The 17,717-nt window shown below is 35.1% G+C and overlaps 1 protein-coding gene across 1 annotated transcript in view; it reads right to left on the bottom strand.

Moving 5' to 3' along the window:
- Positions 1-748: 748 nt before the first annotated feature.
- Positions 749-17,717, bottom strand: part of LOC146168216 (small G protein signaling modulator 3 homolog) — a 50,096-nt gene continuing 33,127 nt past the window's right edge. The window contains exons 13-20 of the mRNA XM_083389296.1: positions 13,113-13,268; positions 10,771-10,875; positions 10,645-10,703; positions 5,722-5,886; positions 2,726-2,774; positions 2,351-2,436; positions 2,112-2,295; positions 749-1,376 (exon numbers count right to left, since the gene is read on the bottom strand). Of these exons, the coding sequence (XP_083245422.1) occupies positions 1,305-1,376; positions 2,112-2,295; positions 2,351-2,436; positions 2,726-2,774; positions 5,722-5,886; positions 10,645-10,703; positions 10,771-10,875; positions 13,113-13,268 (876 nt within the window). The 3' untranslated portion in view covers positions 749-1,304. The remainder of the gene's footprint in view (positions 1,377-2,111; positions 2,296-2,350; positions 2,437-2,725; positions 2,775-5,721; positions 5,887-10,644; positions 10,704-10,770; positions 10,876-13,112; positions 13,269-17,717) is intronic.

The raw sequence follows: 17,717 nt of genomic DNA, 5'->3' as shown, positions 1-17,717 counted from the left end.
CCGAAAATAGTTTCATTGAAAATTAGCCGCGGGACGTAGTTTGCCCAGGTCTTCTTAACGTCAGAAATCGAAAATAATTTCAAACCAACTATACTAAAGTTTTGCTGACAAAAAACTTGCGATTTTTTTTGTATTTCCATATTTTAGTATCATCCCGGGGTTCTCAACTTTACCCCAGTTAGTTGAAACTAAAGCCTTATAAGCCGCTCTTGCTTTTAAATATCTTTAAAAATAAATCAAGTTACAATTAAAAACAGACTTTTTAAAAATGGGCTTTTATTTACCTCGCAACAATAAATCTTTGAAAACTACACTATTGCACTACAAAAACGGTAATATACTAAAATAAACAATACACATAATAAATTGACAAAATGGTAACTCACAACAACGTTAATGGGTTGCACATTCATTTTCATAATCATCACGCAAAAAATGGGTATATGCTTAATCTTCTTTAAATTATTTTTTTTAAAAAAAACCGTATGTCTAAATGTACACAATCAGCCCGGACATTAGCATACAAATGTACAACGTCAACCGGAAGCCCTAGATGTTGTTCAAACTGAAAAGTTTACTTTATGACAATGCACGCGCTACCACGCTGTAGACCTGTGGTACCCCCATGAACTTCCAATGCACTGAGCACCATGCATTATTTCTAACCCGTTGGGGTCCTTGCTCCTGGTTGATAACCACGGCTGTAAAAATATTAGTTCAAAAATACAATACCAAAAAGCACATTTAGATTTACGTTTATAAAAAGCACCAACGCTTTGTAATTATATGGTTAGAGCAGGAAAAAATACAACTTTTAAACCCGGCCTCGAGGATAAGGAGTGTTTTTTTTTACCGGCACGCCATTTCGGAAATAATTTTGTTTTAACGGAACCCCGTTCCGGCGAACTTTTTTACCCCTAAGACTATTGCAAAGAAATATTTAAATGGATGTAGATTAAGGTTTTTGAAGACTAATTAGGCACGCAACGTAAAATTCAGCACTATTCTTAGGAAAAACGCAATATTATTTTGTGACACTGTACTCTAAAATAATCACAAATCTTAGATATATTACCGGAATGGTAAATCCTGCTATAGAATATTTAAATGTTTGTACTTTTAATACATGCAATATATCTCACCAAACCAAATCCAAAACGGTTTTAAAAAAGTGAATAAATTTGGCCCAAATAAGGTAATAACTGCTTTCAAAAAAAAAATTCGCCATTAGTTACAAATGTATTGCCCACTATAAGTTGCGGTATAAAAAAAGGTGCATGCAACAAAGATATATATATTGTACACTATAAATCCCAACTGAAGAGGTGGTGTTTCACCAGCATGTCTCTGACGCCTTCTTTAAGACTTTCGGACGACTTGAAAAAAAAAGGATTATACAGTATTAAATTGAAATACAGAAAGGGTTTATTATACAGGGTAAATATAGTGGTTTAGGCTTTTTACGTTGGTTAGACATAATTGTAAATCTCCCCGGCTTGCAGACCTACTGGTCAGTTATAACACTTAGCAATATCTTTTGCTAATTTTGAACTTTCGCCTTTTCTATGTGTGTATCCACAGCTTAGCGCTGTGTGGAATCCCTGGACAATACAAGTTCTGCCAAAATATCTATTTAACAACAATGTTTGCTGCTTGTGCCACGTGGCCATTATACCACGATTAACACCTATTTATCCAAGTTATGTATGTTGTAGTTTAAAACGGAGTGAAATACTGCCCGTGTTTTCTTGAAGTAATAATAAATGTGAATGTATTTCTTTAAGGAGATTTTCCATATTCTCAGAATTTAAGTTCCAATTTCCTAATTGCACAACGCCAAAATGCAGAATCCGATACAGTTTCACTGTATTACACTCATCATCCAGTACGGCCCCTTATTATTGGGGGTGTCAGATAAAACGATACATCAGTTTACGTCTATCTACTGTTTATGTTATTTATTACACATTTGTAAAATTGCCTATAACCACAATTTTTATACATAAAATAGAATGCTTTCTTGGTTTAATTTTGTATTGTAGGTTTAATAGTTTGTGATTTACTTTAATAGTTGTTGACTTGGTATAAAAAGGCAACAACACTGTACATACCTCTAATGTTGTTGGTAGTTCAGAATCTGGGGGTAGATAGAAAGTGAACTTTGACAACAACCTTAGCTCACATTTAATTTGCACCCATCCAGGAGATAAAATAAATGACCATGGATGATACCACTTTTCAACAGTTGGCAGGCATGAGCACAATACTTCAAACCATAAATGTAAAACTTGCTCACTAAAAAAAACTTTGTTTATAAATGGGTGGCTAACCATAATAACAAGTATCTTACTTGAGGCCATGGCATATAAGTGATCGAAATTTCACATCCATTTGAGCATGAACATTGTTGTGTGACATGTTTACTGCTTGAATGCACTGCAAAAATACCTATATTTAACATTTAACAAATCAACCAGGTATGGCTATAAGTGATTTTTTTGCAAATGAAATTAATTGTCATGAAGAAACAGCTGCAATCATAACTGACATTATGATTCTACTTTTTTAGTAATAAATAGTAATCACTGTTGTGTTTATCTAGCCTAGAGAGATGAGTTTGAATATCACCCAAGTAGCATTTTTCTAGACTGGCTGCTAAATTGCCTGGTGTCTTGATATCATTCAATTATGGAAACATTGGATAAAATAATAGTTGTTTTTATACCCTGTAAAGTAATTCCTCGGGTGTCAAAACTTTGCCATCTTCATCCAATCTGGAACGTAAAAAATAAACTATTGGGGATACATCTAGATTCTACAATATAGATGTGTCCACATCCTAAAATCACTTTACAGAAGTTTTATGAAGCAAAAATTAAAATGTGATTGTTTTTTAATGTGCAATGAAAAATATTCTCCACCATAACAAAACATCAAATAATATCACAAAAATCTAATAATAGTACAACAATATTTGTGTGGTAGTAAACTAAAAAAAAATTCCTGGGTAAGTAAATATAATTTTTACTTCATACAGGATTTCTATCCAATTAAGGTAAGATAGTAGCCTGCAGAAGGATTAGAAATAAAGAACTACCTGTCTGCGCTATACCCATCGAGTTACTGAGGTATAGCAATGTGAGGGCCAGCCAATACAACCCTGCTGGGGTTGGGGTAAGCGCAACGTGTGTTGAAGGCATAGGTGTCGACGTGGGTATGCAGAGCATTTTTAGACGGCCTAGATTTCTGGTAGGGTGTTAGAATGCCCTGGAATTTGACCAAGTTACACTTGCAATAAGTGTGCAAATTTCACTTCTGAAAAACCATAGAGGATGTACCCAATATATTTTTTAGAGGTAATTTAACTATGTAAATGCAATTGTTTTGCGCTTTGCAAGAGTCGTACTTATGCATCTAGTAAGCAGCGTTTTAAGGGACTTTTTTATCCTAAAGGCGCCATGAATACCCTGAAACTATAACAATCATAGTTTTACTAATCTTGAATATCTTCATGCACTTTTCGAAGCGGCCCTAACCTTCCCTGAGAAAAGGGGAATAAAAAACGTGTGCATAAGACTTTTTGCATCAAGTATAAAGTAAAATAATACAACAGTGGCAATATAAAATACAAACTGGAACTTTCTGAATGAGTCAGGAATATATTTAAATCTGGCCTCAGCTTCTTATAACATCTTGAATGATAATACTGCATAAGTGTTGCGATAAAAGTAATCGATAGCGAGCATAGGTGTAAATTAGAAGGTAAGCAAAACATTGTTTGTAGGTCTACTTAGCCTATAAGGTTCTCAAACAGGGAGAATTTCGAAATCACATTTTTTTACCGTCAGTGGCCATATTAATGTTTTAAAAAGTATATTTTTGAGTTTTGGTATTTTATAGGCCAAGCGTCATCCGCAGCAATTTTATGCACATGTTGTTTTGCTTGACCTAAGACGTTAAGCTGAACTAAAATTATATAGAGCTGTCACGTCAATACACAACTTGTTTGAAATTATCCTAAAATCTTGCTTAAATTTCCATTATATCGAGTAACCAGAAAATACTTTTTTTTCTTGTGCTTTCCAGAGGTAGTAGACGTAATGTTAAAAATCCAAAGTATATTGGGTATAACTAGATGATATTTACTAACACCAATTTAAACCAAGTGTGCTCTTGGTTATTAGCTGCCACAGCTTATATTATTTTCGTTAAAGTATCATTTGTTAGGTTTATTACTAATAATTTGGTATTATACCGCCTAAAAGGCTCGAGGTTTTTTAAAGGTGATATAATCTCTTTGTATATTGACAAATTTACAGGTGTTGTTTTTCTTAGGGGGGAATTGAGTTTTTAATAAAGGTTAAAGGGTTTCACATGAAGAAAAAGGTCGAGTACAAAATTTAGGGATGCTCAAAGTGGAATATCGAATCCTTGGATTCGAATCCAATTCTGCCGTTTATTTCGGGTAATTGGAACCGATATAATTTAATGTTTTACCGCGGATTGTTGCGCATAATTGCACAAACGCGTGTGGTAAGTTGGCCTGTCGCCGCGGCGACCAATTTATAGTGCTTGCTTTAAATGTAACCTGGTAGTGCAGTGTCAGCGTTTTTTCGGGCGACCAATTACTTCGCGTCTGGCGATAACGTTCGTCTGATAATTAAGTGTCAATCGAGCGTTATTGGGCGAGCGACTAACGTGTAATGTCGAAGCGGAGTTCGCAATTTCCCTAAATGCGTTAAGTTGCAAAAGTAACACGTGCTGGCCATCGAGAAAATGCGTGCGCTATAGGGTTACTTAAGGTCAACTTTAGGCCAATATTCAGCGAGGTTATGCAGTTATGCACAGCGTAAATTGTCAAGTATTCGTTATGTCAATAGTAACTTTGTATTCTTTGCAGTACATTATTTGACTGCATAACAGATCAATTAGTCAAAAAATAAGCACTAAGACCCAACAATGCTTCTAAAAACTGTACCGAATTGCTAAAGAGTTCTGTGTGCAGTGTTCCATTGTACTCACTATTGGCAAAAATATAAGTTTTGGCAACAACCTGGACAGTGGACATGTATTACAGTTTACACAACTGCTTCAAATGACAGTTGTTAAGAATGTAAAACATATTTTATTATAATGTACACATGTTAGCAATTTGTTTGGGCGATTTATTGCTGTGATTGTGGGCCCTGTCCTGTGGGGTAGATTTAGATTAATCCATTCCCCAAACAAAATCAAGGTTTAATAAAAATATACTAGGATTCGCTATTCTCGATTCGTTATTCTAGATTCAAAACCTATTATTCTAGAATACTTTGGTATTCTACTTTGAACATCCCTAAGTACAATGACTTAAAATAACAAATAATTATTTTATGTGAATTTTTAGAAAGAGAAAATTTGGTTGTCACAAATAGTTAATTATTTGATATTTTAAGGTCATTCAATCACCAAGTTAGGTTATTACAGACTAAAAAATAATACGAATAGCTATGTTTCGGTGACTGTAGCCAATAAGCTCAGAAAAAGTGGACTTTGTAATAAACATTTCAAAGATGTATCATAATGCATGTATAGTAGTTCATTACCCTTTTAATTTATAGGCTTGATAAGTAGTAAAACTGCCAGACAGTTTACTGTCAAAAAACTTTCCTAAGATTCCTCTGCCAACCAGGAACTAAATAAATATCTTGTGATAATGGTATAAACAAAAAAACTTCTAACCTGAAAGTTTTGCACAAAACCAGTCTAGAAAAAACTGAATCGTAATCCTTTTCAATTTCTTGTGTAGCTGCTTCTTCAATGAATTGCCATGCATGGCAAACACTTCCGAGAAAAACTGGCCTTCTTAGGCCATGTTCGAATATAGCAGCAAGTGCTGGACATAACCTTAAAAAAATGACTTTTGTGTTATGTTTAAAATAAAACAAACAATGATAAATAAATATATATAACAACATATCTAAATTATGTAATGTTGCACGCAGCCCACTGTACTACAAAGGGTCATATCCTAAATGAGCAAAATTGATGACCTTACATTATTGCACAGTTTTGTGATACAGTGTCAAAAATGTTCAATTAAATAGAACAAAATGCTTAGTATGCTCAGCTGCTCACTGACATGCGTTTTTTCTTGTTTTACCCCTTATATAACATGTATAGGTAAGGTTATAAAGCAATGCTTTCCAGTCGTCGGTTTATGTCTAGTCCAGTCCTGCACAAACTTTTTCATTTTCGGCACTAACAAGGTTTACCATTTTTTGCAGCACAACTATAGAAATGTATTTTAAATGGGTTGAAAAGAGTAAGTTGGTCAACAAATTATTCTAAATTAAATAATCTTTCTTGGTCATAGATAATTATAAATAAATAAAGATGTTGCTGACAACATGTGGCCGGATGGTCTGGGTTCAAACCACTCTGCAGTAGATACCTAAAAATGTGAGTTTAAAAAAAAAATTATTAGAACAAAAATACTGAACTAAGGTGCTGGGTCTTTCTACAGCCCAGCTTGTAAGGACAAGTACCCAAGTCGTTGACCCAAAGGGTTCACTCGCCTACAGTGACCGGGATCTATACCTTCTGCCATTCAGACAAACTGGAACTGGAGAGGGAGGCTCGAAGGTTGATTGCACTTGCCCAAGGTGCCTCAAACTAACAGAAAACAATGAGTCACCGCAATTGTAACATAATAAGATCAAAACACCCAAAACGGCAGAAACCCCATACAGTTTGGGATCAAGAGACAACCCAAACTGTAGACCAGGGGTGGGCAATTATTTTTTTAATGCGGGTCGCATGAGCAACATAAAATGTGTGACGGGGCAGGTCAAAAAAAAAAATAAAAAAATAAGATCTCAAGTACACATAATTCAATGTTACATGTTTATCAACACAGTAACCACCTAAATTGGTTAATTGACATAAGCCTATAATCTCAAAGTTTTTATTATCATTAGGAATTATTACAAATTGTTAAATAGGTGTAGGATGGCGATAGTTTAAAAGTATTAAAAGTATTTTTGCATTCCGAAATTGCTATCGGTTTTTTGTCACATGACTTCTCACCTTTTTGTGACGTAATTTCCTAGCTTTGCGGTTAGCATGCAAAGGAATTGTTTATACTGGTTGTGCACTGAAAGCGGACGCACTTTCCGTCTTTGTATGGATATCTTGTAAAAACAGATTTGGCGTTCGGGGTGTGTTGCGGATTGCAACATTAATGCAATCATTAATTTACAATGCCCCTTTCATAATTAACTTAGGTGAATTATATCTCATATACCTAATATTCAAATCAAGTTTAATTCTTAATGCTTCTCGCGGGAGATGGTGAAAGTAGTATTCGCCCCAGGCTTTTTGGTGTTTACTACCGGCTTTTAATTACTGTATTTCTAAACTATCGCCGGTCATGTCAACATGGCGACGTAGCCTACAATGGCCGTAGCGTCCTTGTAAATACCATCCTTCAGATTAGCGTGACCGACGGGTTTGCGTGTTCGTCTTGCCGCCGATCTAGCCTTAACATACCGTCCGTGTTTGTGTCAGCCATTTTTATTGCCTGTCTGAATACAATAATTTGTACATTCAGCTTTCGTTTGGTATTATTGTGAGAGTAGACAGTCATTTAGCTAAACAGAGCATTTAACATTAGAAGTCACGTTATTCTAAATAAAACCTTATTAACGTTAAAAGTAACCAAACAAAGACGTTAAAGGGTCAAAACAGGTATATGGCGTCCGGTCAAAGCAGGTTTGCAGCCTGCCAAAACAAGGTTTCGCTTGCTAGGGCAGAGCAAAAACATGTTTATCCTATATATTGAGGGTAATTTGTGTTGTGTTCGCCAGTTTTGATCGTGTTAAATGCAGTAGCATGTTATGGTTTGATGAAAGTATTGTAAATAGATTTGTGTAATGCCAATATTAATGTTGTTTTTCTTTTCAAATAAATGGTATTTTTTAAAATATAGGTATAACTGTTGTGTCGTTGTGTAAAATGTGTTAAATTGTACACGGGTGACCTGTAATTGTAATTTGTTGGACCTGTAATTGTAATTTGTCGGAGCTGGAGCCGGAGCCATTTAATAATTGCCTGATGGCTCTGGAGCCGGAGCTAATGCTATTTTACGGTGGCTCCCAAGCCCTGGTTTAAAGAATTAACTTATTAAGTACTGTATTAAGTACTGTTTATTTTTCCTGTGTGTGTTATATTTTTTTTAGTAACCAGTTTCTTACCTTTTTTTGTAAATAGAGTTAAAATAATGTAATACTAGGTTTAGAGCAGGGCTTTCTTAACGGGATGCACATAACAAGTTTAAGGGGTACAAGTAAGCCATACAAAATAAGTGTTACATCCATAAAACGTATTTTTTCTGCATGCTCGCCAATTTGTTGCGCCAAAAATGCTGGATCCTCTACTTAACGGCCTGTCGGATGCCTGAACACTACAGGAGGCGTCTAATATAATTGTATTAAATGCAGTCTAAATACATGCTAATGCGAAAGGCGTAAAACGATATGTGGCCAGGGACATAAAGAGGGCTTGAACGTTTAGTGGCAATTTCTAATGGCAAACCTAATGCAAAATAAACGTTTAAAATGTGCATTATCCCAACAAAAGCATGCCAAATCAGACAACAAGAAATATTATGATTTAAACTGTTTAAACTAGGGTTGCAGTGGAAACCCCTGGTTTAGGGTTGTTCAAGTCAAACATGCCGACGTGCCAATTTTATCTTATAACTTGTTGTCGTAATTGCTGGGATTGCTTTGTATTTTGAATAAACAATGACAATTGGCTGTATTTTTTTGGGGGGGGGCTTGCATGCCATTTTTTATTAGGTCGCGCATGCATGCCTTATGTTGGACACCCCTGCTGTAACGTAACAAATTTTGGCTAACCTGTGATGTATATTGATTGTAATAAAAAATAATAATCTTTAAAATAGTTAACAATTAACATTTTAGTCAACTGCCATTGTGTAAACCGCAATGCATAAGTACATAAAAACAAAAAATATGATACAAATCCCAGATTAAATAAAATGCATACATACACATATGTGTAAAAGCACTATGATCTACCCCTTCTGAATTTTGTTGTTTGAACAATAATAATGGCTTATTATAGTACATTGTAAGTCTTCAACAAACTGACCGAATCAGTCAATAATATATGGATATTCATACAAGCCAGGTTAGAAAAACAACTAGCCTGTTTTGTGGTTTGACTCATGAGGAAAAATTATATCGGTTGCAAATACTGAAATAAACGGAAAAAATTGAAGTCTAAAAATCGGATATTCTACTTTGAACCTCCCTAGCGGTCACCCACTCTATATTTTAAAAGAGAACGATCCAAGTTGATGTTTATTGAAGTAAGGCTTTCTATTAGGGATGTTCAAAGTAGAATCCCAAGCAGGGGCGTATCCAGAAATTCAAAAAAAAGGGGGGGGGGGTACGAATTTTCAACTTAGGGAATTCCCCGTTGTTTTTTGTCTGACGTCATAAAATAGCGATGGTAATGACGTCATAAACAAGAAAAAAAAATCATCCGAAACAGCCAATTAACGTCCAACAAAAGCGAACATTTAGACGGAAAGCGAACACGTGCGTTATCGACAATCCTACCAGCTGCGAAACCACTTAGTGTGCAATCGTTAACTTCAGGCGAAAAACTAAACCAAGACCGTGAAATATGTGTGATTGATTTTGGTAGATCCCATGTACGGGACTAGGCTATATTACAAGCACGTCTTTCGCCATCTGCAATACTAAACGGAGATCGTTTTTCCCGGGTGTTTTTTCGATTAGCGCGACATATAAAACTATTTCGAAAAAATGGTCTAACTTTAATAGTTAGTTAATTTAGTTCAGCGTTTGATAACCGTTTTAAGGTTGGGCGGACCTGGCGAGCGAAGCGAGCACGATTTTTTTTTTGGTATAACGGCGTTTCTTTTAAATTTCTTGCAAGTTTTTATTACATTGCAGAAAATGAAAAATGTTAAAAAATATATGTCAAATAAAAGGGGGTGGGGGGGGGGAGGGTCCAAACCCCCAACCCCCCAATATTTTTGCCAATAGTGATACAATGTAACACTGCACACAGAACTCTTTAGCAATTCGGTCCTGTTTTTTAAAGCATTGTTGGGTCTTAGTGCTTCTTCTTTTATTACATGATCTGTTATGCAGTCAAATAATGTACTGCAAAGAATACAAAGTTACTATTGACATAACGAATACTTGACAATTTACGCTGTGCATAACTGCATAACCTCGCTGAATATTGGCCTAAAGTTGACCTTAAGTAACCCTATAGCGCGTTTTTTCGATGGCCAGCATGTGTTACTTTTGCAACTTAACGCATTTAGGAAAATTGCGAACTCCGCTCCTGTACAGTGACAAAAACTTGACCTTACTGTTCGCAAGGCTTTCCACTCACTAAATTTATTGGGATGTGCATCTGCTGTATTTACATATGGGTTGCCCAATGATACAAGTGACTTTTGGCAAAAAACTAGAACGTAAATCAGCATTTTCACACTAATACCGGTTAAAGTACAAATCAAAAGATTTGTCATACATACATGTATCTTGAAAATATTTAAAATTATAGCAAAAATATTTAAATTATAGCAAAACTTACCATCCTCGTACAAGGTCGGTTATAGCTTTATTAATGTTGCCATCTCCTGCCACAGTGTACTAAAAAAGTATAACAACACACATCCATCAAAATGCTCAAATTAATTCTCAATAACAAAATACATACAGTTTTGCTTCGTTCATCAAGCAATTCTACAAATTTTGCTGGAAACCATCCTTGTAACCCATTAACCTCTCCTACCCAGCAATGCTCATCTTTCATGCTGATAATCTGAAAAAAAATCAATACAAGATTGCAAAAAAAATGTATTGATATAAATAAAGTTTGAGATATCAGTTTCAAGGGGTGTTTAGGGGTTTGAGGGTGGTCAATAGTAAGTTGTTTTAATTATTACTACAAGTTTTGGGTTGAGTTTAACTTTTAGCATCTAGATAAGTAATATGCACCACAGTAAAAAAAGAATTGCAGCAAAAAATAAAATCAACCGTTTCTACAAAATGACAATGTTATAACTTTAAAATCAACCTTAAGATTGGCAATGTAATAGGTGAATATCTACATACCATCAGGTTTGTAATGGATAGTGTGCATTCCAATCTCACTTAAGTTATATTATGTCAAGGCCGGTATGCACCTTTAACATACTTACTCTGTGATACTGCAATTTAATAGTGCATAACAGGCCACAGTTTCTAGGCTTAAACAGTCTTAAAGTTTTCAGTTAGTCCACTTTAGACAAAAATCAATACTTACTTTCTTGATACATGTTGAATAGCCACAATTATTTTGATAAATCATCAGCTGTAAACTGCAGCTTCAGCAAATTTACATATGGGAACAGGTAAAACTAGTGGGCTTTTTGTCATGTCGATTTTTGGGGAATTTTGTTTAAAAAAGTTTTACACTGTTATGCTGAGATGTGTTTCACATATGACCTTGAATTGTTTCACTTTGTTTACCAACATAAATTCAGGTAAATTTTGCAAATTATTGCACTTATTGCAGCAGTAATTACTAATGACATGCCTGTAGTCCAAGCATTTTTTATCATTCCAAGGCAACATAGTGTTAAATTGGTAATTACCCTATTTAAACTGGGCAATTTTGTCTAGTCTAATGTGTTTATTTGAGCGCTTTATCTGTTTATTGAAAGAGTAAAAAAGAAAAAAAAGAGTAAAGTGAAACTGATGGTCACCCTCTTTAAGTTGAAGGAGTAAAACTTACTGTTATATGCTGTCAGGTCTTTACAGTAATAGAGAAGAAGGGCTGCATGCCGAAGCAGAAACACTATCACTATGCAATTTCCAAACAAAATCATTCTTAAATGAACCAATAATAAGAGAGAAAACTTGTGAATTGCAGAACTTAGAGCCAAGAACGGTTGATTTAATAATTGTGACTAGTGACTAATAATTTAATTGCAGCCTAGTGCATCAGGATTATTTTATGTGGAAAACAGTTCAAACTTCTGAAATTTTTTAAACAAGTTACATGATTCAGCATATTATAAAATAAATTTATTCAATCCATAAAAAAAACATTGCCAAGTGGCTTTCTATAACCAGTAAGACAAATGCAGTGTGATGAGCTATGGTGATCCCATTATTTTACCAGTCACCAGTGGACTGTTGGTTTGAATGGCTAGTTGCCTGGATGGGCTCTTACTAAGGCACAATGTGTATGTCAGAAGGAAAAACAGACAGTACCAGAACGAAAAACGGACAATGCCAAAATCTAAAAAAGGACAAGAAGGCTACCTTTAAGTATTGTTTGGTTTCAAGAGTATATTTATATAATTAAATAGTTTAACACTACATTTAGTCAAGGCGAAGTTGGGTATTTAGATCAGTGCTCTGCAACTGTTTTTCATTTGCGGCAACCTGACAGAGCTAAAAATTTAGTGTCATACTAACCAAACATATCACATTCGACCATAGACACAGAAGCAATATTCTAAAAAGTCTATAGCATAAAAAGGATTTATGCTGAAAGGTGCCTGGGCGCTAAAAAAGCTGTATCACATTTCTTTACAATTCAAGTTTGCGGTCTTCCTAATGTAACATAAGCTGCAAAGTCCTAAAAATTGTCCTTCTTACCATAACAAATCAGAACAAAGTTAGGGCCTAATAATAGAATCTGGCAATTGTCCTATGTACTTCTGTGCTTAATATTTTTCAGTAGAACTCTGAAATGAATTTACACAATGTACAGCATCTCCGAGTTCCAATCATTTAACAATGGTATTAAGTGTGTATATTGTATAGTGTCCCTTTCTGCTTTGGTATAACACTATAATGAGTAAAAAACATTGTTGCATACTAAAGATGCCCTACTTGCTTGGTAGTTTATTTAAAAAAAAACTGTTTAGAAATAATGACTTTTAGCGATTGAATGTATCATAGGTATAGAAAAAAATATGAAATTAAACCTGGATTATTATTGCATATGGTCTACACATTATGAAACATAAAAAGTTAATAAACTAGAAAATAAATACAGGAGCATACAGTTATAATGTCATTTCTTTTGAAACCAAGTTCATCTTCATCATTTCTTTCAAAATCTAATAGTGCTTTTGCTCTTTGATATCGTTGTCTCAGAATGTTCATGTATTGAACATGATCTGCAAGATGACTTTCCGGTGAATAGTCTGGTCTAAAATCCTAAAAACAAGGGTGCATATTATTTTCACCATTAAAGGGTGCATATTATAGTTAAAACATATAAGTGTTGATATTGCTAAAAGCAATTCAAGTTGAGTTACTGGTTTGATAAAAAAAATAAAAATATAATCAATAGTATTTATCATCATTTGGCAACTTCTAAAAAACAGCTTTATGGTTTGATACAAAATCTAATGCTAGTTTTACTGAAGGAGCATTAACTCAAAATAAAGGATGTCATCAACCTATGCTTGACCTACATTATTTGAGTTTTTGCATTTTATGATTTTCAGGCCTCAATCTGAACAACTATTTTAGCTTGTATCTCCCATGGTGTAATTTATGTATTACAACTGGTGTCATATATTGCATGATCTTCATTAAGGTTTTAGCAGGAGAGGATTTTGCATACTAAACACAGGTGTAAATTGGTCAAAATTGCGAGAGTTAAAATCTCTCTGCCCGAGAGTTAAAAACTCTCTCTTTAACCTTCTATATGAAATGTACCCATCATCAATAAATATATCAGATTTTTTTCACGATCTTTTGTTAATAATAAGCCCGTTTATTTGCACGTTTAAGCCGGATTCGAATTCGAATCTATTTCGTTAATTCATTCTCTCTCGTTTTGGTTCTGGAATGAATTAAGTTCTCTTGTTTCTTAATCGGACAAAAGGAGTTGTTTTCAATCCGTCCTCCGCTTAATCTGGTCGTTTCGCGGACGGCCGAAATCGTTTAATGTAGAATGACCTGCTTTAACGCAGTAAACATCACGCCACTTTTGGGGCATTATGACGTAACACGAACGGCTAGTCGTAAACAAAACAACAAGTTTAGCGCATAAGGAAAGAATATTACATACACTCGTTAGATACTAATTTGTGACAGAGGCGCTTATGGTCTAGAATCTACAAAATCGAACTTTATGGCCCACCCTCACCCAAATATTGTACATTGCTTTATGTCAACGCTGTGGTAGGATTCTAGGTCAGCGCCCAATACAGTTTTCATTAGTCATTTTTGGTACGTCTTATCACCTTCTTTTGTCCACTCTGCCTTGTATATAGCGTTGACCAGCACACAAAAGCTTAACTTTCCTGCACTTCATTCTGTGTGCCAGGTAAACTGAAGCACTATACCAGGGATGTCCAACCTGCGGCCCGCCTGATATTTACGTGCGGCCCACCACTTATTGTCAATTTCAGTAGCCTTTAAAAACAATTGTTTCGACCATCATCAAAACGTGTAGAACGCGCAGTATTTGATGTAGGCCTAATCCCTCTTATGTTTTTTCTGAGACTATAATCAAGTCTAATGTCGCATTTTAAAATCCATCGAACACTTTGTGCACACACCATTGCTAAGTAAGATGTATGTTTTTCTAAATGTGTGTTTTTCCGGACCGTTTTAACGAAATGTATAAGCCCAAAGATGAAAAAACTCAAATTTTTGCGCTTCGCCATAATAAAACTAATAAATAAGGCCGCGATTACTTGCATATTCGCGCATAAGTTCACTCTCCAAGAGCGGGTGTTTATAAGTCAAGTTGTTTTATGACGTCACGATATGACATAACTTATGACGTCACCCCTTTAATTTGAGAGGTTTGGCGGCCCATCGAAATTTTTAAAGTGGCAATGCGGCCCACTCTGCTAAAAGGTTGGACATCCCTGCACTATACAGTCAAAAACGTACCTAATCGGCAAACCTAACTCAAGTAATTCTTGCTTTTTTTCAATTTTAGGTTAATAAAAAGGAACAAGCAGCAATAGATTGCTACCGCAAGGAGTAGCCTAAGCCGAAAAATAGGTTGTGCGTCAGAGGTTTATTGGAATATTACGTAATAATGCATATCTGTGCAGTTTGTACACTCAAGCTGGCTTGAATTTAGCGCCATGCAATTACGGCACTGTAACGGATTACTTTTCAATCCAGATTGAACCTTAATCTAATCTGCCCGCGAAAGGTGCATATAAACGGGCTTATTGTAATGTCATGTACAAAGAAACCATTTTCACCAGGGGTTCTTAACTTTTTAAACCGGACCAGCGACAGGTCCAGGATTTCAGCTTGGTTGATAATAACGTGAAGTTATACAACAAATAGTAATGAAATGACAATTTTTCTGTCTGCCAACTAAAGTTTCATTAATGACGTTAGCTTCATCAAAGCTCATGTATGCTCTTGGTGGCCACCCTTTTAACACCGTCATGTACTAATACACACTTTACACTTTTTGACCTGTCTATGAACAATCGCTACCCTTGACACTTTTTGGCAAACGGTACAATTTATTGGAAGCTCTTGTTTCAAGACAGCTTTCGTCCTTGGATACCAAAATTTGTGCTACTTGTTTTGATAAGTTTAGATCCCTGATAAGATAGCTCAGCTCCAGTTTAATCCAATTTAAATGTCTCTGGAATAGCTGAACTACTTTTAAACACACTTCCACTGCGGTAAATTGCAGAGCTTCCTAACTTTTCATGAAACTCATCACAATCCATTTGATAATTAGCTCAGATGGTCCTACTGTTATTTATTTCTCGGGGAGTAGTGCAGTATGTATATGAGTTAAGCAATACAAAGAAACTGTGGCTTAGAACTCCAAACCTACTATTACACCTGCATCACCTGGTTTGCTTTCTGATGGTGCAGAGTTTCCTGATAGCTGAGGAAATCTATTCCTTCGTAAAGAACTATAAGAACATATACATGCTGCACTAAATAACGAGTGTTTTTTAATAGTACTGAAGACATAGGAGGCTACAAGTACAATTAAACATACTCGAGTATCTTGTTGTAAATAAGGAATGCATATTGATTAAAGAACATTTACAAATATACATGTTACTGATAGTTATGTTTAAATTTTTTAGCAGCTATTAAGTTAGAAAATACCCTCTAGCCAAAATAAAAAAAATTGACATCTCAAATAATCGAGCCAACTCCAATAAATTGGTGTTATTTTTGGAATTACACCGTTAAAATATCTTTGCCATTCAAAAAAAAAGTTTTATTTTGTTGGCCAGGGTAACAATAGATATACATCAAATTATTTTTTGCAATGTGAGAGTAATCCCAATATATGGATTAAAATTAGTACATCCTGTTATATTCACTATTGAGAACCACTGAAAAGCAAAAGCTTAGTTTAGGGTTTCGTTTTTTATAAAACAAAGCATTTTTGTATCAACACCAAGCAAGGCTAGCATGGTTTTTCATCACTTTATTCCCAAGTGATTCTAAATAGAGAAGTAACTAGACGGAAGTCAATAGCTACAAAGAGCTAAAACGATGACGTCACAATATTTTATATTTTGCTCCCCAATCAAAGTCCCCTAGGGGGGCAGCCTTATAAACCTCTTATGCGCACCTACATACGTCATGTGACGGTCATGTCTGAAAATTGGAAAGTTCTTCGTTGTTCACTCTTTATATAAAGCTTCAAAATAAAATGGGACTGAAACATATCATAGCAACCAAAAAAAAAATAACAGCAACTAGACAGGGTGTGCGGTTTTTGTATATTTTGCTAGGGGGTTATAGCGCGGTTCTACTATATTATACCAGGGGGGGTATAGCGCAGTTCCACTATACTTTACCAGGGTGTTATTCCTTGATTATTCTATATTCTTTCAACGGGTCTTATTTGTCAGTGTCCATATACTCCCAATGTTGTGCTTCCAGTTTCGGTGCTTTAGCAGGCAAAAGCGGATGTGGCCCGAAGTTGCGTGTTATAGGTTGGACATGGTGCACTTTTACAAGATTGATTGCCAGTGGTCTTAATATAAATTTGGCTGAGAAGCAAACCTATAACTTGTCTTTATAATTGAAAAATATTTGACAATTTTTTCTTGCACCCCTATACGCCTCTAATTGGGGACAAAAATCAATAGTGTGATGTGTTCGATTTAGTTCTTTACAGCTATCTACTCTAATCTAGCGGCATAAAACCTTCAATACAGAATTTGTTCATATCGCTTGCCTTATTCTGGCCGCGAAGCAGCTGGCTCCCTGCTGTGCTTTTTTTGTCCAGCACGTGCAAAATCCATTGTGCAAAGTGTCTCGTCTTAGTAATTAACTTATTGCTCTTACAAAACAACATATTTTACCGCCGCAAGTTTAAATAAAAAATCTGCCAGGCAGTGTACACCACTTTGTTTGCAATTTTTTTTCCATCAAAAAATCACTTTAATTTCTATATTTTTGGTTAATTATTTTCCCCCATGGGTTAATTATTTTGAGTTGAAGGTCAAAAGTTTGCTGTGAAGCAACCTATAATTTGTCTTTATAATTGAAAACTATTTAACAATGTTTTCTTTAGTTTTTTAGACACCTCTAAACACAAAAATGGCCGAATTTTAATTTTGCCCCCCTAAAATACTCCCCTATTTTCAAGAGGTAAAATGTTTATTTTAACATCAGCTTTAAATGGTTCTCTAACATTTG

This window comes from Ascidiella aspersa, chromosome 1 (assembly GCF_963924565.1).
Source record: "Ascidiella aspersa chromosome 1, kaAscAspe10.2, whole genome shotgun sequence".
In the NCBI taxonomy this organism is placed as follows: domain Eukaryota; kingdom Metazoa; phylum Chordata; class Ascidiacea; order Phlebobranchia; family Ascidiidae; genus Ascidiella; species Ascidiella aspersa.
The sequence above is the reverse complement of the archived record's forward strand: the minus strand, read 5'-3'. Positions and strand labels throughout refer to the sequence as shown.